The sequence below is a fragment of the Salvelinus fontinalis genome, chromosome 25 (assembly GCF_029448725.1).
Source record: "Salvelinus fontinalis isolate EN_2023a chromosome 25, ASM2944872v1, whole genome shotgun sequence".
In the NCBI taxonomy this organism is placed as follows: Eukaryota; Metazoa; Chordata; class Actinopteri; order Salmoniformes; family Salmonidae; genus Salvelinus; species Salvelinus fontinalis.
In genome coordinates, this window is record NC_074689.1 from 6,064,081 (window position 1) to 6,086,479 (window position 22,399).

Below are 22,399 nucleotides of genomic sequence, written 5' to 3' on the forward strand. Positions count from 1 at the left end.
ACACAGTCTTCCAGCTGATTGTGAAACTAAAGTAGCACTGCATTATTTTGCCTCTTGTCCCCAATTCTAGTTGTTACTCCCATGACCAGAGAAAGTGAAATATTCCTTGATATTAAAAAAGACACAAGCCGCTAATAATAACAACACAAGCTTATCGGAAGACTTTGCTATACCCATTCATTGCAGCTGCAGTGCTGGTTGTAGCGTGTGGAAGTAGGTAGAACACGCAATTTATGGCTTATAAAAGTGTTGAACAAAGTGTTGCTTGTGCTGAATTACATCTTAAACATAAACTTACACATAAAAACAGCAGTTATTTGCAGAAGTTATAGCAGTTATTTGCTGTATTCGCTGAGTCTCACTCTAGTCCAACTATAACATTTCCCGACAAGATAGAACTGCCAACGGGGCGGAGATGCAATCTACTGCAGAGACAGCCTTCAGAGTTCTGTCATACTATCCAAGTCTGTGCCCAAACAATTCGAGCTTCTACTTTTAAAAATCCACCTTTCCAGAAACAAGTCTCTCACCGTTGCTGCTTCTTATAGACCCCCCTCAGCCCCCAGCTGTGCCCTGGACACCATATGTGAATTGATTGCCCCCCATCTATCTTCAGAGTTCGTACTGTTAGGTGACCTAAACGCGGGATATGCTTAAAACCCCGGCCGTCCTACAAGCTAAGCTTGAAGCCCTCAATCTCACACAAATGATCAAGGAACCTACCAGGTACAGCCCTAAATCCAGAAACACAGGCACCCTCATAGATATCATCCTGACACACTTGCCCTCTAAATACACCTCTGCTGTCTTCAACCAGGATTTCAGCGATCACTGCCTCATTGCCTGCGTGCGTAATGGGTCCGCGGTCAAACGACCAGCCCTCATCACTGTCAAACGCTCCCTAAAACACTTCAGCGAGCAGGCCTTTCTAATCGACCTGGCCTGGGTATCCTGGAAGGATATTGACCTCATCCCATCAGTCGAGGATGCATGGTTGCTTATTAAAAGTGCTTTCCTCACTATCTTAAATAAGCAAGCCCCATTAAAAAAATGTAGAACTAAGAACAGATATAGCCCTTGGTTCACCCCAGACTTGACTGCCCTTGACCAGCACAAAAACATCCTGTGGCGTTCTGCATTAGCATCGAATAGCCCCCGCAATATGCAACTTTTCAGGAAAGTCAGGAATCAATGTACACAGTCAGTTAGGAAAGCTAAGGCTAGCTTTTTCAAACAGAAATTTGCATCCTGTAGCACTAATTCCAAAAAGTTTTGGGACACTGTAAAGTCCATGGAGAATAAGAGCACCTCCTCCCAGCTGCTGGGCTCACTCACAACTTTGCCTAAGAACACAGCCATGAATAAAGAATGGTACAAACACATCCTCCGAGAGCAAATTCTCCCAACCATCCAGGAACAGTTTGGTGACGAACAATGCCTTTTCCAGCAATTTGACGTGGTCCATTCCCTTTGACTTACTCCTCATTTTGTTGTGTTACATCCTGGATTCAAAATAGATTCAATATTTTTTCCCACCCATCTACACACAATACCCCATAATGACAAAGTGAAAACATGTTTTTAGACATTTCTGCAAATTTATTGAAGTTTAAATGCAGAAATATCTCTTTTACATAAGTATTCACATCCCTAAGTCAATACTTTGTAGAAGCACCTTTGGCAGCGATTACAGCTGAGTGTCTTTCTTGGTAAGTCTCTAAGAGCGTTCCACACCTGGATTGTGCATAATTTGCCAACTATTCTTTTCAAAATTCTTCAACCATTTTCAGGTCCTGTTATTAATTTCCAAGCAGATTTATATCAAAACTGTAACTCGGCCACTCAGAAACATTCACTGTTTTAGGTTATTGTGCTGCTGAAAGGTGAATTCATCTTACAGTGTCTGGTGGAAAGCAGACTGAACCAAGTTTTCCTCTAGAATTTTGCCTGTGCTTAGCTCCATTCAATAAATGTTTTTATCCTGAAAACTCCCCAGTCCTCAACGATTAGAAACATACGCACGATACAGCCACGACTATGTTGGAAAATTGGGGCGGCAGGTAGCCAGGTGGTTATAACATTTATGGAATCATTCCTCTAAAACTGTCTGGCTAGCTAGCTAACACATTTTTCAAATGCATTATTTTACACTATATCTGCCACGTTGACCACCCTGTGAAGTTCATCATAATTTATTTAATCTGTAGCCTAATAAACTCAATGGTGTCCCGAGTCATAGTGGGGCAGGACCACACACCATATCATCGAATGGCTCCAAGTTAACTTCGATATGGTGGATATTACATCAATAGTTGTGCATAAGGACATTTCCACCGCCATTTCTCTCATAATTCAATTTACGGCACAAAAGGATCTCACCATGTCAAACGAACCGTTGGCATTTATAAAACTACCGAAATTTCCTGTTTCCATCGCAGCTGTCATGATTTTCCTTTATATGGTATGACTTTACCCGCATGAAAACTGTGAATGGAAACGTGGTTACTCACAGGGATATTATGTTGCATGCAGATAGGTTGATGCAGCATTTTGGAAGAAAATGTTGTGTAGATTCTATTCTGTTAAAACTGTACCCCTTGAACCAATTCCTATTTTGCTTAATGAGGATTCACATGCAGCTGAACGAGAAAACAACTTGCTGTGTTGACTGCTGCCCAAACACACGCCGCTGGTTGCCACCACACCACCTTCACATGAGAAAATAGATAGCATAGGACGTGGTTATGATGGAACTATCCACTGCCATCATGAATAACACCAAGCCCTTTACTTTAGAAATGTGGAAAATAGCTGCCTCAGAAATCACAGATTTGCCGGAGAGGGTGTAGGTGAGGTGTTAAAATGTTTTGGTTGTGGTGATGCATATTCTTAAATATTCTTGTTGTTGTTCTTGTTGTTGTTTGTTTGTTTATTATTATCTTTAGATGTTGGTGTTTTTGTTCTTCATATTGGGTGTACACCTAGGTTGGGGGTAGGGTGGGTCCGCCAGGGGTTTGTTTGAGATGGAGGTGGAAGGGGAATTGGTAAAAATGTAATTGATTGCACCGTTGTTAAAGTGACAATAAAAACTATTATTCACACAAAAATACATGCAACATTCTGTTTTTCAGTAAGTTGGCAAATATTTCCAGTACAGTGGAGGCTGCTGAGGGGAGAACAGCTGATAATAATGGCTGAAACGGAGCAAATGGAATGGCATCAAATCATGTTAGAAGTAACTGATACCATTCCAGCATTCCGCTCCAGTCATTACCATGAGCCCGTCCTCCCTAAATAAGGTTCCACCAACCTCCTGTGTTCCAGTACATATCGAGGAGTCCATTGACTTGACTCATCAACCAGTGGCGTGAACTCTTTTCAATAGTTATATCCCCATCTAGTGGGAATCTTTGAGACTCACACTCAAATTCAGAGCCAAAGTTATTTTTCTATTTGCCATCCCAAATATTGTTGTTCTACAATCGTTGTATTGTAATATATTATAATTATTGTGCTAGTTTAGGATTTCACTATTTGATTACATTCTTTGACTATACATGTGTGTACAATTCAGTCTCTGACTGTGAGAAAATTAACTCTATTACTACTACTACTACTACTGCTACTACTACTACACGTTGTTCCCTCCCTGGGTGAACATGACAATACATTTATGTAAGCATATTTACAGATTTTATTAGACCATGTATACAAACTACATATTGTTAATACTGTCCATGTTTCATTCTCCAAATGTGTCATTTACGTTTGTATATGTTTTTAAATATCCCATTGCAATATCTAGAGAACGTGTCCACTTGTGAAATCTTTAAAGAAATATTGTATGGTTTAATACCTTTCCTCTTTTACTGTAGTATTGTCATGTATTGTGTATGGAACATAGTGCTCTTCGTCTCACACACCATTGTGTTTTATACCAGAGTCTAGGCTTGACCTCATTAACCACAAGAAGGTTATAACACTGTATCTGTTGTATATAAGGGCATTTTTCCGAAGCTCCCACCACACCTTCCTTAGTCTGCTTCCTTCTCAGATTGGCCACCTCTGAAAATTCCCCATCCATGCACAGACATTGGTAAAATGCTTTTAGTTTTTATGCTCCGTGGTACTAGAATGAACTACAAGAGGAAGTTGCTGCCACTATTTCAATGTAATTTCCTGTCCTAGAGAGGCAATGCACGTTTAGGTTCCACCTCCGAAGAACGGCGATGGCTACTTGTGCATATTCACGAATTGGGTGTGGGAATTTCCACATGGAGTTGATAAACATCAACGAATAGGGGACTGACAGATGCCATTGTAGCTAGCGAGCATGCTAAACATGATCTAGCGTGCTACTGCTAACCTTATCTAGCTAGCTAATGTTATCTGTTTGCAAAATGCTATCATATCATGCAATTATACTATTTGTACAGTGCCGATTTTAGCATGTAAATCTTGATGGGGCAAACTCCCTCCAAGAAATGTTGATGCATGCCTGCAAAGCCACTACACAACACAACACTAAACAATACATTAATTGCACTATAACGGTGACAAGCGGTGCCCACAAACTGTTAGGGCCGACATAAAGCTGTCCCAACAGCAGAGCTTTCCTTTCAGCACCATGGAGTGAATCCTTACCACTGGTACACCTGGCTATCGGCGCAGCCTTATCTGGTAGCGAGATTAACAGTTCATTCAGCCTCATTTCACAACATATACAGTACCTAATACACACAAATCTAAGTAAAGGAATGGAATTAAGAATATATAAATATATGTACGAGCAATGTACGAGTGGCATAGACTAAGATACAATAGAACAGAATAGAATACAGTATATACATATGAGATGAGTAATGCAAAATATGTAAACATTATTAAAGTGACTAGTGTTCCATTTATTAAAGTGGCCTGTTTATTGTGAGCTATGTGTGCCCCTAGCGGCACAGGGAAGAAAGTGTGTGGGGGGGGGGGGGGGGGGGGGGCACACAAGGAGCAGCAAATTAGAGCTTTCTTTCACTTTGTTGATGTGTAGTGAGCTATTTGTACCCATAGCGGCTGCATTGGCTTCACTCAGGTCACACAGGGAGTAAGGAGGACAAGTGCAGCACAATAGGTTGGTGGCACCTTACTTGGGGAGAACAGGCTCGTGGTAAGGACTGTAGCGGTATTGGTGGAATGGTATCAAACACATGGTTTCCAGGTGTTTGATACCGTTCCATTTGCTCCATTCTGGCCAGTATTATGAGCCGTCCTCCCCTCAACAGCCTCCCGTGGTGTGCAGGGAGGAAGCGGGAGGCAGGTAGGATGGAAGGAGGAGCATGCAGGGATTTCTATATTAGGTTAAAACTTTGTATAACCTCTTCTCTATCTATCCATTCTCTCCCCTTCAACCCCTCTTTATCCATTCTTGTACTTTTCATTCAATTTTCTTTTCATTTGTGTTCCTAGACTCCTTTTGTTTCTGTAGCTGTGCTGTTATAGTGTAGAAGTTTTGGTTATTGGCTGAATGAGATATTAACCCCACTGCATGTTTCTCTTTTGTGCTTCATTCCCACTGCACGAGGGGTTTTGAGCCCCTCAATCTAACTGTAGCATCCATCTGTCTGAAGTCAACCTAACTGCCTGGTTTGGTGTTCCCTAGCCATAGTTCCGCTTCTGGACTTTCCTGCCCTGGTCCTTTTCTCCCCTGATCCTACCTCTAGTCTCCAAGATTAAGATGACCACCATTTACCATGTAAGAACATTAATATGTTAAATCAGTCATGATAATCAGGTATGCATCTTTCACTGGGGACGGGAGGGACACGTCCCCCCCACATTCTGAAATAGCATTTTTGTCCTCCCCAGTTGTATCATTGGAATGTGATACAAAACGAGGCTACGGAGTGCTTTAGGACCATGCGGACACCTCCTAGCGGTCGGGTAGGCTGTTTGGAGTGTTTATCCGACTGGATAAAAAATAAATGTATGTTTCCCCCAATTCTAAAACCAAAGTTGCGCCCCTGGTGATAAGTATAGCTTGTGCTATTCTAATTATTTATTGAAGCTTTACCATTGTTAAAAGAGGTCTATGTTCGCTGCCACTTACCTGATTTAAGGAAGACGGATTGAGCAGGACCAAGTTTAAAGCCCCTTCCATGCTTCTTTGCATTACTCAACAATGTCCATAGGAACACTTTTAGTTATTAAAAAGGTTGTAGTGTGAGGTGTAACATAACACGTTCCTCTTGTAGGAAACATGGTTAACTATACCTTACATTGCCGTATCACATTCTAGTCATTACTGTTCAAAACATCTTCATTTTGGTCCTCTTCTTCCCTGTGAGTGAGATGTGTTGTGTTGGGTGAGTTGCACGTGTCCACTCTCTATGACAACACAGAGGACACTATTTGGTTCAAACACAACTTTATTAACATATGCTGTATAATCAAAACAGGTCCTGAACAGAGGTCATCATGGGAGTTCACAAGCCTTACACAGGGAACAGAGATAAACGGGACTTTCTTTTATTAAAGTGTAAAACACTTTAATAATATTACTGGAAATATCACTGATGCCTTTGCTGCCTGTGTCTAGTACATTCACTTGGCTTCGCATCAAAGCCTTTGCAATGTTTGAGCATAAAATTAATGGATGATTGTAGCAGTGGAAAATGGGTACAAGTTTCACAATAGGTTAGCCTAAATCATAAGGGAACCGGAAAAATCACACATTGAGGAACATGGTTATTGATAGGCAGAACAAGGTGACAGAGGCGCCCATGAAAGTGATCTTGTATAAGCTGCAAGTCTGATGTCATATTGCTTTCCTTGGCAGAGTCATCTCCATCTCCCATCTACACATGTCATGTGCAGTAATAAGACAACATAAGATATTACAATGTTTCCATTACAAAAGCAGCATTTGTTTAAAAACTTGGCGCTATAAAAGTTCACATTAACACCACTGTCAAGCATAAAAGTCACACAAAGGAAGCAGTCACAAATGGAAATCAGCTGGATAGACAGCCAATCGAATTAGCTGTCGTTGTCCCACCCTCTACCCAGTGTGGGATTGGAGGAGAGGTTTGATGTAATAAGCCCCTCTCCTTCCATGGCTCTCACTGATGCTGGCTGGTGTTGCACTGTGGACTTCTATCTCCACTTAGACAGCGGTTTCTGTGACGTCATTTGCTGCGATTGTTTTTAAATAAAAGAGAATGTTTGCCTGTCAGGGTTAGCTGTCCATGGTCTCTCTTGACCATAAAAATCCAAGACAGATCCAATAAGTATTGGGAGGGTTTCTTTGAGTGCAGCATCCAAGCAGAGGCTGGTTTCAGGTCAAGAGGATGTGGGTGTGAGAGGCGTGGGAAGGTCCTTCCATCAAATGATCAGGCACAGAGTCAGTTCTTAGCTCAGTGACAACGGAAGATAGAGAAAGCACAATAAAACAGGAGACCTAGATCCCAGTTGCCCTGGGCATTTAGAAAATGTCCTTCATGGTATGGGTCGGATCCAGCTGATGTGAAAGGAGTGAAACATGCACTTGTCAATGGGGGGGGGGGACAAATGTATTTCCTCTACATGAGCAAATGGCTTCCTGGGTCAGGCTGTACAGAACATCGAGACAAAGAAAAAAACCAGGATAGATGAGGAAAAAAGAAACAGGATGAGTGAAGGGGGATGAGGTTGTAAAGCCTAGATGTTAGGCCTGGGTATGCTTAGACACAAAGAGCTCTGGGGAACCTGCCGACGGGGATAGAACAAGGCGGTGTCAATCATGGCTCTATTTAGACACGAAACCCAAATGTAACCCCCATGCACAGACAAAAATATATATGTAAGACTGAGGCCCATTGGTGCACTAGAAGAGTATAAGCAGGTAGTAACATTACTATAGTAACATGATCCCACCTGTCCTCAGTGAATCCGTCCATCTCCTCTTCATCATCCAGCTCCATGTCCAACTCGTTGTCCAGACAACCGCAGCCATACCCACTCAAAACACTGCGGAAATAAAGCAGAAAAATCATGCCTCATTATTCAAACATACGGGGTACATGTGGTTGCTCTGGTTGACAGATTGTTTGTGGAGGGTTTGGAGTTGACCTAGTAGTCCCCTTTCCTGGCCTTTTGTCCTCCTGGTAATGGATAATAGTCTCACACATCATGAGATCAGACAGGCTTTGGGTTGTGAACAAGCTGCCTCGGCACGTCACGCCCAATCAACTCCTGCTGCTGTGCTGGTTTGGTGTGAGCAATTCATACCCGCAACATGAGACAGATTTTCCAATTTTAGAACATACACATTGGACCATAGAAAGTCATCCACGTGCCAGAAACAATTTCTGACTGGCTGTTGAACTAACAAACTCATGCGTGTATCGTCACAGATTGCATTGATAATGGAGTCAGACTGAAGCCCGCTGTGGCTGCTCACCTGACGGAGCGACAGGTGAAGAATACAATCCTCTTCAGCTTCTTGTTGTAGAAGAAGTAGTTGAAGGACCAGAGGCTGCCTTCCTCCCCAAAGGGGTCTGAGTCCAGGTCAGGGTTGTAGCTGAGGACAAATAAGGACATATAAATATACTACATATACCGGCGACAAACACAACAAGCAGCACATACATTTAGGTTCACATTTGAGTCATTTAGCAGACGCTCTTATCCAGAACGGCTTACAGCAGTGAATGCATGCATTTATTTTTTTGTACTGGTCCACCGTGATAATCGAATACACAACCCTGACGTTGCAAGCGCCATGCTCTACCAACTGAGCCACGCGGGACCACCGTATCTCCCACACACGCACACCTGTAAATGTCACATTCCTGCAGGCAAATTTCCTGGTCGATGGAGTTCCACAGCTCAGGCCCCAGGGAGTTGAACTCCACGCCAACTGATGAGTACAGGCTGCTGTTCACTGCATTCGCCACCTGGGGGAGACATGGCACAGAATCATTAGGACGACGTATTCTCCTCACAGATGTGTAGACCTGTCAAACTCAAATCCTGGAGGGCCGAGTGTCTGTACTTGATCGATCATTTCAGGTTATTGTGATAAATCAGGTTAGAATTATGGTGATTGCTTAGTCACCTGGTGGTTTAGGTCTTCATTAGACACAAAACGAAAGGAAATAAAACAAACCAGCAGACATGGCCCTCCAGGAATTGAGTTTGACACCTCTATCTTACAGACTGTGATATTCCATAAGCCCCTTGTAAAAAACTCACTACCTTCCCCTTATGTGTATGGCTTTGTAACAATGTGCTTCCGGGACTTGCATGGGATGATTCAAAGTATCTGTATATGAGTATCTGGGCAATTCTGAAATTAGGCATGAATGACCGCCCAATTAGATTGGTTCAAAGTCATTCTAAAGTGGTGTAATCATGAGAGGAGCAGAGGCAGTGCTACTGACCCAATTGAGGCTGGGCTCACGGCTAAACTCGTGGGCCCGGGCTGCGCTGAAGTCGTAGTCGGGCCTGAACGACTCGTTGAGCGTGGTGATGAGGTAGAACAAGGTCTTCCTGCAACACTTGTCACTCAGGGGGTTTTCGGCGTCCTCACTGCTCTTCCCCAGTCTGCACAAAACAAGTGAGATGAGTAGAGAGAGAGGGAGAGAGTTCAGTAATTTGGTTGGGAAGTTTAAATTAATTATCAAGGCCACAGACATATTTTTCACCTAGTCGGATCAGGGATTCGAACCAGTGACCTTATGGTTACTAGACCAATGCTCTTAACCGCTAGGCTACCTGCCACCCCTTTAGTGTGCCACATAAGAGACTAATACCGTGACACAAAACCAGCATCAACGCATTAGTCCACACCATAGCAAAACATTCCGCAATGGAAAACAGGCAGTCCCTCCCTGTTCGCTTCTGTTTCATTCCTGGTGTGATTTCCGTGTTATGTAAACATTGATAAGGGGTGTGGCTGTGGTACTTACTGGGGTGGGCTGGTGGCGCTGGACTGGGGGGGTGAGAGGGCCTCTAGGACATGTGGCTCCCCCTCCTGGCAAAATTGCTTAAACATGTGCTTGTCATCACCAGCCATCTTGCAGGAGTAGCTCTCGATCCTATAGAGACAGACAAAAAACCCAGAGTTAACTTTTGTCAAGTGGACATCCATTTAGCTACTGACTAAGGAGGACATGGGTATTGTATCAAACTAGTCATGTCCCAAATTCAATACTCAGGGGTCATGCTAACGCAGGATTTTGCGCTTTTCACTCATAAAATTAAGGATAAAACACAAACAATATCTTGCTGATCTAAAATGATCTAAAATGGACACATTTTGTGCTTCAGTTGCAATTCTCCACTCGGATGAAATAGCTTTGCTTTCGCCACTGGATCACCAGGACATCTACTTTGTGCTTAACACAAGTAATTTTTCAAACAATTGTTTACAGACAGATTATTTCACTTATAATTCACTGTATCAAAATTCCAGTGGGTCATAAATTGACTGTGCCTTTAAACAGCTTGGAAAATCCTAGAAAATTATGTCATGGCTTTAGAAGCTTCTGATAGATAATTGGAGGTGTAACTGTGGATGTATTTCAAGACCTAAGTGATTTTCTTTGTTATGTTTATTTTCTGTCCTAGTAAAGTTGTTTTTGCAGACTAAAAACTTCCTGTCTCTGTGTCAATCTCTGCACGCTCAACCCAACGGTTGACCACACCGTTTAAAAAAATCATCAATAGCCTCATCCCTGAGCAGTTTCATCCTTCTCCTACAGCTCAGTTCAGAAGGACGACTGTATCTTTTAGGTTTCTGGGTGGTTTAATACATCATGCGGGGATTGACATTAACGCTAGTCCTCCTGTCTGCGAAAAGTAACATTTTTTTCAAATAAATTCAGACAAGAAGAATATACTGTAGAGTAGATACTTTAAGTAGTCCGAATGGAAAAGTAGAAATGGAAAACACAGAAATCACAATATCAAACAATTCCTCCCATCAGAATTTTTTCAGAGGCCAACACTGGAATAATATTAAAATCGGTTTCATGTAGCCTACATAAATAAATAAAAAAACGACATGGTGAAGTGAAGGTGATATGCATACTGGCTACAGCCTCATGTCCAAACTGCTGCTGACATGACAGAGGCGCCAGGAAAATGTAGACAAACTTTAATGAGAGTTTTAATTACATAACTATAGGCTAAACACCAGCCATGTTTGACTAACATAATGAAGGATAATTAACGGTAGATCAAATGGTCACAAGACCAGAGAGTGAAGGACACTGCCTGTTGTGCACCGCAACATCACCTACCTTGAATCTGAGCGGAGGCGGTCAACATTTTAAAAACGATTTAACCATAAAACTTAAATTGTTTAAAACCTGGACATTGTATGTCATTTTATGAAGTATGTCATGTTTCAAAGTAGCCTAGCCAAAATACAACCACTGAAATGAAGGAATTATTTTATAAACCCTTAATATGCCATTAAAACCAGCATTTCTCGTGTTCTATTGGCTTTGAAATCGACGTCCTTTAATTGTCCTACAGCCAAACGCATAATACTAGTCATATTAGTAGCCCATGCTAGTTGTTGCATCTTTAGATCTCCCCTTTCTTCATTTCTAATGGATACTTTCATCTCTGTCACATGAAACCACTTGTGCGTGAGGTGCGAATGGTATTTTCCCTGCTAATTGCATTTTGGAACATTGGCATGTAGTCAACAGCCATGTGCGCATTGTTGAGCTTATAATATGAAGAAATAAAACGTCAACATTTTAAGCTAAACGGATCTGTTGCATCAGCCTCAATGCATGTCAAGCCATGCATAATGCACAGCATAATTAACTAGACCACGCTTAAAGATATATTCAATGTCCGATTTGTTATTGTTAACCATCTACAAATCGCTGTCCTTTTTTACAAGGCTTTCGAAAAGCTCCCTGGTCTTTGTAGTCGAATCTGTGCTTGAAATGCAATACTTGGCCGAGGGGAGAGAGGAAGGGTTAGTATTTTAAAATAATGTCAACCCCTATAACTTCACACAGAGTGAGTCCATGTAACTTTGTGATTTGTTAAGCAACATTTTACTCCTGAACTAATTTAGGCTTGCCAAAACAAAGGGGCTGAATACTTATACCACGACTATATTCTAGATATTAAATGTCTTATTAAAAAAAGGCATCCCCCCCCCCACTTTGACATAATATTTTGTGCATTGTTGACAAACAATGACAATTGAATCTATTTAAATTCCACTTTGTAACACAATGAAATGTGAAGAAAATCCAAGAGGTCTAAATACTTTTGCAAGGCACTGTATGTCTCGTGTTCTGCATTTATTGCTTTGAACAAGTATCTGTGTCTGTGTCTCTGTTTCACTGTGCTCTATTTGAGGGGTATGGGTGGAATGCAGAGGGAGTTGAGCAGAGTCTAGTCATGTGTTTATTTTTCCTTTACCCCCAGTTATATAAGAGCAGAGGTTGTGCAACCCAAAATCTGGCTCAGAGACACACTGTGGCCCAGTCTTATTATGGGAAGGAGCAAAGGTCACGGGGGGTGGTGACATGACTGGCCTAGTTTTCATTAGACAAATACTGAACAAACAGGGACAACTGGGACGATCTGAAACCCATAGAAAAGTTGACCTAAAAACCTGAGCTAATAACCTGTGGAAAATTAGGCCTAGTTGTGAATAAATGCACAAATTAGGATATAAAGGATAGTTGTTGTGGGTGTAGGCCTATTTGTAACAGACGTCCTGGTTCAATCAAATAAATACATTATCCAGAAACTGACATTCTAAGGAAAACTATCACTGACAGAATATGTGAACTTCCTCAAATTCATGTGCGAGTGTGTGCTCTGTTTATCATTAGTAATGGGTCCAGTTGAACTTTGCTGAGTATTGGCAGACTTTGGCTTTTTATTATGGTGGAAAGAAGCAGCATCATTGTGTCACATTGTGCCAGCACGGCTCTTGCTGCCATTGTTTCCCATTCTAATTCAGTAAGCAGCAGTCTAAACACAAGCACTTGGTAGCTGTTTCAGTGCTTATCTGTGTGTGTGTATGTGTCTCTATGCAAATTACTGCGTATGAATAGATAAAGTCATTGATCACGTGACACCATTCATTCATTCCTATGTGTAGACTCAATAGCGCATTTGAAAGCCAAAAACATTTGTTAAGATGGCGTCCAATGGATACATAAAATTTGCAGTTTCAGCTACTCCAGGAAGTGACGTTGCAAGCTAGCTCAGGGCCGCGCCCTCTCATTGAGTGTCTCCAGTTGAAGGCTGACTGGGGTACTGACGGCTGCAATTAGCAATTAAAATGATCCTTATAACTTCTTCTGTGTGCGAATTTTAAATAAATTGTTTCATGAACATACATTTTGTGTAATAAAAGTAAATATTGGTACCACGATTGTCTTCCACAAAAATTACATATAGACAGTTGAAGTCGGATGTTTACATACACTTAGGTTGGAGTCATTAAAACTCATTTTTCAACCACTCCACAAATTTCTTGTTAACAAACTATAGTTTTGGCAAGTCGGTTAGGACATCTACTCTGTGCATGACAAGTAATTTTTTCCAACAATCTGTTTACAGACAGATTATTTCACTGTATCACAATTCCAGTGGGTCAGAAGTTTACATACACTAAGTTGACTGTGCCTTTAAACAGCTTGGAAAATTCCAGAAAATGATGTCACGGCTTTAGAAGCTTCCGATAGGCTAATTGACATCATTTGAGTCAATTGGAGTGGATGTATGTGGATGTATTTCAAGGCCTACCTTCAAATTCAGTGCCTCTTTGCTTGACATCATGGGAAAATCAAAAGAAATCAGCCAAGAACTCAGAAAAAAAATTGTAGACTTCCACAAGTCTGGTTCAGAAATTTCCAAACGCCTGAAGGTACCACGTCATACCTCTCAGGAAGGAGACGCATTCTGTCTCCTAGAGATGAACGTACATTGGTGCGAAAAGTGCAAATCAATCCCAGAACAACAGCAAAGGACCTTGTGAAGATGCTGGAGGAAACAGATACAAAAGTATCTATATCCACAGTAAAACGAGTCCTATATAGACATAACCTGAAAGGCCGCTCAGCAAGGAAGAAGCCACTGCTCCAAAATCGCCATAAAAAAAGCCAGAATACGGTTTGACACTGCACATGGGGACAAAGGTCGTACTTTATTTTTTATTATCTGGTCTGATGAAACAAAAATAGAACTGTTTGGCCATAATGACCATCGTTATTTTTGGAGGAAAAAACGAGGAGGCTTGGAAGCCGAAGAACACCATACCAACTATGAGGCACGGGGGTGGCAGCATCATGTTGTGGGGGTGCTTTGCTGCAGGAGGGACTAGTGCACTCCACAAAATAGATGGCATCATGAGGATGGAAAATTATGTGGATATATTGAAGCAACATCTCAAGACATCAGTGAGGAAGTTAAAGCTTGGTCGCAAATGGGTCTTCCAAATGAACAATGACCCCAAGCATACTTCCAAAGTTGTGGCAAAATGGCTTAAGGACAACAAAGTCAAGGTATTGGAGTGGCCATCACAAAGCCCTGACCTCAATCCTATAGAAAATGTGTGAGCAGAACTGAAAAAGCATGTGCGAGCAAGGAGGCCTACAAACCTGACTCATTTACACCAGCTCTGTCAGGAGGAATGGGCCAAAATTCTCCCAACTTATTGTGGGAAGCTTGTGGAAGGATAGCCGAAACATTTGACCGAAGTTAAAGGCAATGCTACCGAATACTAATTGAGTGTATGTAAACTTCTGACCAACTGGGAATGTGATGAAAGAAATAAAAGCTGAAAAAAATCATTATCTCGATTATCATTATTCTGACATTTCACATTCTTAAAATAAAGTGTTGATCCTAACTGACCTAAAACGGGGCATTTCTTCTGAGATCAAATGTCAGGAATTGTGAAAAACAAAGGTGTATACAAACTATACAAACTGTATACATGACACACACACACACACACACGCAAAGATTTCCATTTTCTCATACTCAATCCCCTTGACTGTTTCTATATTGTGTTGTATATTGCCTTATTCTATAATGTTTTACATTGTTTTCCCCTCCTCAATCTACACACAATACCCCAGAATGACAAAGTAAAAACTTTTTTTAAAGTATTATTTTTTATTTATTTTTTAAACTGAAATATTACATTTATATAAGTATTCAGAACCTTTACTCACTACTTTGTTGAAACACCTTGGCAGTGATTACAGCCTCTAATCTTCTTGGGTATGACGAAACCAGCTTGGCATACCTGTATTTAGGGAGTTTCTTCCATTCTTTACTGCAGATCCTCTCAAGTTCTGTCAAGTTGGATGGGGAGCGTCGCTGCACAGCTATTTTCAGGTCTCTCCAGAGATGTTAGATCGGGTTAAAGTCCGGGCTCTGGTTTGGCAACTCAAGGATATTCAGAGACTTGTCCCGAAGCCACTACTGCGTTGTCTTAGCTTTGTGCTTAGGGTTGTTGTCCTGTTGGAAGGTGAACCTTTGCCCCAGTCTGAGTTCCTGAGCACTCTGGAGCATGTTATCATCAAGGATCTCTCTATACTTTGCTCCGTTCATCTTTGCCTCGATGCTGACTAGACTCCCAGTCCCTGCCGCTGAAAATCATCCCCACAGCATGATGTTGCCACCACCACCATGCTTCACCGTAGAGATGGTGCCAGGTTTCCTCCAGATGTGCCGCTTCACATTCAGGCCAAACAGTTCAACCTTGGTTTCATCAGACCAGAGAATCTTGTTTCTCATGGTCTGAGTCTTTCGGTGCATTTTGGCAAACTCCAAGCAGGCTGCCATGTGCCTTTTACAGAGGAGTGGCTGACGTCTGGCCACTCTACCATAAAGGCCTGATTGTGGAGTGCTGCAGAGATGGTTGTCCTTCTGGAAGGTTCTCCCATCTCCACAGAGGAACCCTTAAGCTCTGTCAGAGTGACCATCGGGTTCTTGGTCACCTCCCTGACCAAGGCCCTTCTCCCCTGATTGCCAGTTTGGCCCGGCGGCCAGCTCTAGGAAGAGTCTTGGCGGTTCTAAATGTCTTCCATTTAAGAATGATCGAGCCTACTGTGTTTTTGGGGACCTTCAATGCTGCAGAAATGTTTTGGTACCCTTCTCCAGATCTGTGCCTCTGCACAATCCTGTCTCGGAGCTCTACGGATAATTCCTTCGACCTCGTGATTTTTGCTCTGACATGCACTGTCAACTGTGGGACCTTATATAGACAGGTGTGTGCCTTCCCAAATCATGTCCAATCAATTCAATTTACCACAGGTGGACTCCAATGAAGTTGTAGAAACATCTCAAGGGTGGTCACTGGAAACAGGATGCTCAATTTCAAGTCTTATAGCAAAGGGTCTGAATACCTATGTAAATAAATTATGTTTTTTTATTTTTTAAACATTTGCAAACATTTCTAAAAACCTGTTTTCGCTTTGTCATTATGGGGTATTGTGTGTAGATTGATGAGGATTTTTATTTTATTTAAACCATTTTAGAATAAGCCTGTAACTTAACAATGTGAAAAAAGTCAAGGGGTCTGAACACTTTCCAAATGCACTGTAGATATTTATATATATATATAAAATAGTAATTGCATAAGTATTCAGCTCCCTGAGTCCATACATGTTAGAAACACCTTTGGCAGCAATTACAGCTGTTAATCTTCTTGGGTAAGTCTCTAAGAGCTTTGCACACCTGGATTGTGTAACATTTGCCTATTATTATTTTTTAAATTCTTCAAGCTCTGTCAATGTTGGGGGTCATGGCTAGAGATAAATGTTCAAGTCCTGACATAATATTTCAAGCAGATTTAAGTCAAAACTGTAACATGGCCACTTTGGAACTTATAACCTCTATAGGCAGTTTCATGTCTCAAAAGTGAGTGAGAAGAAAATGCGTGGGATAGTATATGGTCTGCCTTTTGGTGCCAATTGTGTATCATATTGTGATTGTCTTGTATATATAAGACATTGATTGTTGTCTATATTAGGGGTACGTGAGACAAGGGAGATGTACAGTGCATTCAGAAAGTATTCAGACCCCTTCCCTTTTTCCACATTTTGTTACGTTACAGCTTATTCAATAGATGTTTTCATCATCAATGTACACACAACACCCAATAACGACAAAGCAAAAAAATCAACAACAAAACACAAACAGAAATACCTTATTTACATAAGTATTCAGATCCTTTGCTATGAGACTCAAAATTGAGCTCAGGTGCATCATGTTTCCATTGATCATCCTTGAGGTGTTTCTACAACTTGGAGTCCACCTGTGGTATTCTCATATGCTGTAGCTTAGACCCTATTTTACATTTGAGGTTTTGTGTTGTGCCTGCCATCGGTTGAGACACAACATGCTCTTGAATACAGGGTGGGTGTCATGTTTGGCTGATAGATGTACGAAAATGTGAATAACATTTACATGTTGACTTTCAAATGGTACCACAATATGGTTTGAGGTCCACACAGAGAATCTTGACTTGAATGGGAATATCTGTTGTTTTAAATTATACTGTAAATCCTCCATAGGAAACCTATTGAAAATCGTAGAAATATAGATTATAGAATAGACATGACCACTTAAGTTGACATTCGACGGTGGGAGGACCGGCAGCTTTTTTTGTGGTTGTAATTAGATGTACAAATTATTATTCAATTACAATGGTGTACCAGCTAAATTGCAGTGGTCTGAAGGGATAGGTCCACTCTGTTAATTATATTTCTAGAATTATATTTCTATGATTGAAATGCCACCCACCCTGTATTCAAGAGCATGCTGTGTCTCAACTGATGTCGGGCACGAAACAAAAACCACTGATGATGTAAAGTAGGGTCTAAGCTATAAACTAATATGAAGAAGAAAACAAATCGGAGGCAACGCATTTTTAGATAATTGAAGTAAAAAAAACATCTGAAATAAAAGTTTAACAACCCTGTTTAAGCTTTTAAATGAAATCCAACTCAACCGTTTATATTGTCCAGTGATGAAGACATAGATTTCTCATGGTACGGTGAAATATGCAAAATGGGTCAACTTTGAGCACCTCTATCCCCTGAATGTTTTTGCATTCAGGTCGAAAAAGTAACTTTCTGACTACTTCTTCCATGGGCAAACATGCATTGAAAGTTTTGTTTAAATCAAAAGGGATGCTGTCAAGAAGTTATTGAATTCATACAGATTTACCCTATAATGGGGGATCTTAAAAAAAAAAAAAATGTAAACAATGCCTGCAGTTCAGCATTCAGCCTTGAACTTTGTGGCTTCAATGAGACGGGTCAGTCGTTCACCCCTGGTTTATGCTCCATACCACTCTCCATTACACAGTCTACAAATAGCCACAAAGCCCGTAAGAGTACACCCTGTCCTGCATCAGACTGCCCCTACTGATCATAGCCAGGACAGGGGTCATCACCACCATCACTGTATCCACTGGTTTCATAACCTAGAGTCCATTATGCAACATCCCTGTTCCTACTGTTACCTCAAAGCCTGAAGGGTATACTACTAAGAAGGATCAATGAGTTAGCCTGCTAACTTGCCTGAATATTCTAGAAATAACTCATTTCAAAAAAGAAGATAAGTAGACCATGCCCATTTCAGGCTTAACTCAACAATCAAAAACACAAATAAGTTCAGCTTTCTTCATGAACCAGAAAGTAAATAGTTATTTCTGGTTGTTTATCAAAGTTGGTGGGCTAACTCATTGAGTTCCTAGTATACCCATCTGCTGCAGTTCAGTTAATCTAGCCCCCTGTCGCATAACACAAAACACTCATCCATCACCCTATTTGCGGGATCAAGACTTTTTGCAAGAGAGATTATGCCTATTTAGCTAAATGTTCCACATTACCAGTAATCGCTACAGGGATTGAATAGGGCTACATTTCTATGGCAATTCTACTGCATAACACACGATATTGACTCATCTGGTTCTACTCAGGTACTTAAATCACATAGCCTACACCACTTATCTGCAGCACAGACACGTCATGAGGCGACACACCCCTTTCAGGTTTTATGACGTCAATCTCTGACAGAGGTGTCTATCATTGTGGTTTTGGTTTGTGTGTGTTTGGTAGAAAAACGGATTGATAGGTTGTGTGTGCCTTCAGAAAGTATTCAGACCCCTTGGCTTTAACCACATTTTGTTACGTTTACAGCCTTCACCTAAAAATGATTTTTCTGCATCCTGTTTCCATTGATAATCCTTGAGATGTTTCTACAGCTCTGTCAGAATGACCATCAGGTTCTTGGTCACGTCCCTGACTAAGGCCCTTCTCCACTGATTGCTCAGTTTGGTCAGGCGGCCAGCTCTAGGAAGAGTCTTGGTGGTTCCAAACTTCTTCCATTTAAGAATGATGGAGGCCAATGTGTTCTTGGGGACCTTCAAAGCTGCAGAAATATTTTGGTACCCTTCCCCAGATCTGTGCTACAACAGAATTCTGCACCTTGCGCAAACCAGATAGGATAACGTATCGCTGCAGAATTCTGTTGTAGCCATACTGGTTGAGTGTGCCTTGAATTCTAAATAAATCACTGACTGTCACCAGCAAAACGATCATTTGTTTTTCAACAGGACAACGACCCAACACACTTCCAGGCTGTGTAAAGGCTATTTGACCATTAAGGAGAGTGATGGAGTGCTGCATCAATGACCTGGCCTCCACAATCACCCGACCTCAACCAAATTGAGATGGTTTGGGAAGAGTTGGACCGCAGAGTGAAGGAAAATCAGCCAACGAGTGCTCAGCATATGTGGGAACTCCTTCAAGACTGTTGGAAAAGCATACCAGGTGAAGCTGGTTGAGAGAATGCCAAGCATGTGCAAAGCTGTCATCAAGGCAAAGGGTGGCTACTTTGAAGAATCTAAAATATATTTTGATTTGTTTAACACTTTTTTGGTTACTACATGATTCCAAGTGTTATTTCATAGTTTTGATGTCTTCACTATTATTCTACAATGTAGAAAATAGTAAAAATAAAGAAAAACCCTTGAATGAGTAGGTGTTCTAAAACTTTTGACTGGTAGTGTACGTACTAAGATAACGAAGTTAACTTGTGTTTTGACCCACATTGCTAATGTATCTGATAACAGAGCAGTGACAGTTTATTTTCCTGCCTTGTGACAGACACAGAACCGGTAGGGCTGGAGCTCCAGATAGATAGTTTTGATGTCTTCGCTATTATTCTACAATGTAGAAAATAGTAAAAAGAAAGAAAAACCCGTGAATGAGTAGGTGTCCAAATTTTTGACTGGTACTGTATATTTTGTTTAAGTTCAGTTGACCATCTTATTCCGACAGTTTGTTGTTTATCTCTGTGTTTACATATCAGTGCCCTCAGCCTTGACATATGTTGTCATTGAAGCTCCCACAGAGTCCCAAAGTGTTAATCTTGCCTTTTAACCTCATCCCTGAGTAGGGGGGGGGCTATGTACTTGCAGTTCACACACAAGCCTCCTAATGGCCAGTACACCCTGTTAAATGTTGAACCTGTGTTAGTCATGGAACAGTATTGCAGGCTTTACAGAACACTTTGTGCCATGTGATTAGATATGAGGTCAATTGATCTACTGATGCTGCTGGTCCAGTGCTGTAATGGTAAATACCTGCCCAGGATGTGAGACTCTCCCGTTTCAACACAAAGTTGAGAGCCCAGAGCTTCCAAACTGCTGTTCTCTAACAGTTTCATTGCTGCCTGTGAGAAGAAAGGGAAATGTTAAAATAGACAGTCCATCGGACATTCAATAATACTTGTTGACTGCTTCCTAAGGGGTGTATCAAATATATTTTATCCCTATGGTGTAGTTATTGATCTACTTGGTTGGCTCAGACCAGGCCGATTAAATTTTGCCCAGAAAAGTATGTTAGCAGAAAATAGTCTGAATTCCACTAGTGCTGAGCGATTAACCAAAATGGTGCTTATTTTTTTTGTTTTTAAACAACTAATTGACTGACTTCGGATCAATTATTGGAATTCCATTTGGGGGTTTTTCTGTTAACTCAACTCGCAGATCACAAAATGTTGCATTTAAAAATTACAAATATTAAATTGCTTTGTCATTATGAGTTACTGTGCGTAGATTGATGAGGAACATTTTAGAATAAGGCTGTAACGGAAGAAAATGTGGAAAACGGGAAGGGGTCTGAATACTTTCCGAATGCACATTTATTTTATTTAACTAGGCAAGTCAGTTAAGAACAAATTCTTATTTACAATGTCGGCCTACCCCGGACGACACTGGGCCAATTGTGCGCTGCCCAATGGGACTCCCATTCACAGCCGGATGTAATGCAGCCTGGATTCAAACCAGGGACTGCAATGACGCCTCTTGTACTGAGATGCAGTGCCTCAGACCACCTCACCACTCAGGAGTATGCATATAGTGCATTCGGGAAGTATTCAGACCCCTTGAACTACAAAATAGTGATTTTATCAGACAGCAGCTCTACAGAGATGTCATGATAACTTCCAATGAAATAATAGTAATCATATAAAACAAATGTAATATACACAACAAAAATATGTAATATTTAAAAAAAAGAATCGAAACCGAAATCGTGATTATTTTTTAATAATCGAATCGACCTCAAAAGGCATTAATCGCTCAGCACTAGATTCCACAGACCCATTAATGAGCATACACATCATTTGAGACAAAGTATGGGGGAAACATATAGAAAGAAGGTAAACAAAAAGTAAAGTCCCAAAACGACCAACCCCTTTCTTTCTTACTAGATAACGTTAATCCCCTCCCCCACAAAAAAACTCTGCTACTATCTAGGTAGCTAATGTACACAATCCTTCTTACCAAAGTCAAAGATAATGTCAGCACTCTTTGTGGAACTGAAACGTCTTCACCAATTTCACTCGCAATGTTTCTTTGGCAATGATGTAAAACAGATCTGTTGTTGTCTGCCCAGCCAAATTAGCTAGTATGTTAGCGTAGCACTTTCGGTCCGTGATTTCAATTCGTCAGACTAAGGTTACCTCCTAACGTTAGTTCCTAAAATTCAGCAATTTAAAAATATGCACGTTCGAAATTGATTTATCGTACAACCTTTTATCGAAAAACTGCTTCTGCCGATTAAATGGGACGACATTAAATCCAAATATCCGTCTGATTTGGATTTCAGCGGCATCCCTTTTGACCAATTTAATTTGACAGAGATTAGCTAGCTAACGTTAGTACGGTTTCTGTTTGATCAAGTCGCCTTTTCTAACCGACTTTGCACTTCTGTCTATTTCGTTATGTCCCTGTGCTATTTGTCGTTAGCCAGACCGATTACTTGAAAGTTAAACACAACAGTAACGATGAAAACCGAATAAATCCACTGTACTCGACCCGGTCCGTCTATCGTCCGTTCATTTGTTATTTGAT

The 22,399-nt window shown here is 41.1% G+C and overlaps 1 protein-coding gene across 1 annotated transcript; it reads right to left on the minus strand.

Moving 5' to 3' along the window:
• Nucleotides 1–6,398: 6,398 nt before the first annotated feature.
• Nucleotides 6,399–22,389, minus strand: LOC129822801 (repressor of RNA polymerase III transcription MAF1 homolog). The gene is made up of 8 exons (XM_055881226.1): nucleotides 21,830–22,389; nucleotides 20,627–20,715; nucleotides 9,939–10,067; nucleotides 9,411–9,573; nucleotides 8,803–8,924; nucleotides 8,429–8,548; nucleotides 7,903–7,995; nucleotides 6,399–7,734 (listed from the first exon to the last, which is right to left on the minus strand). The coding sequence occupies exons 2-8, from the start codon at nucleotides 20,707–20,709 to the stop codon at nucleotides 7,710–7,712; spliced, it is 735 nt and encodes a 244-aa protein (XP_055737201.1). The 5' UTR covers nucleotides 20,710–20,715; nucleotides 21,830–22,389; the 3' UTR covers nucleotides 6,399–7,709.
• Between the last annotated feature and the right edge of the window lie 10 nt (nucleotides 22,390–22,399).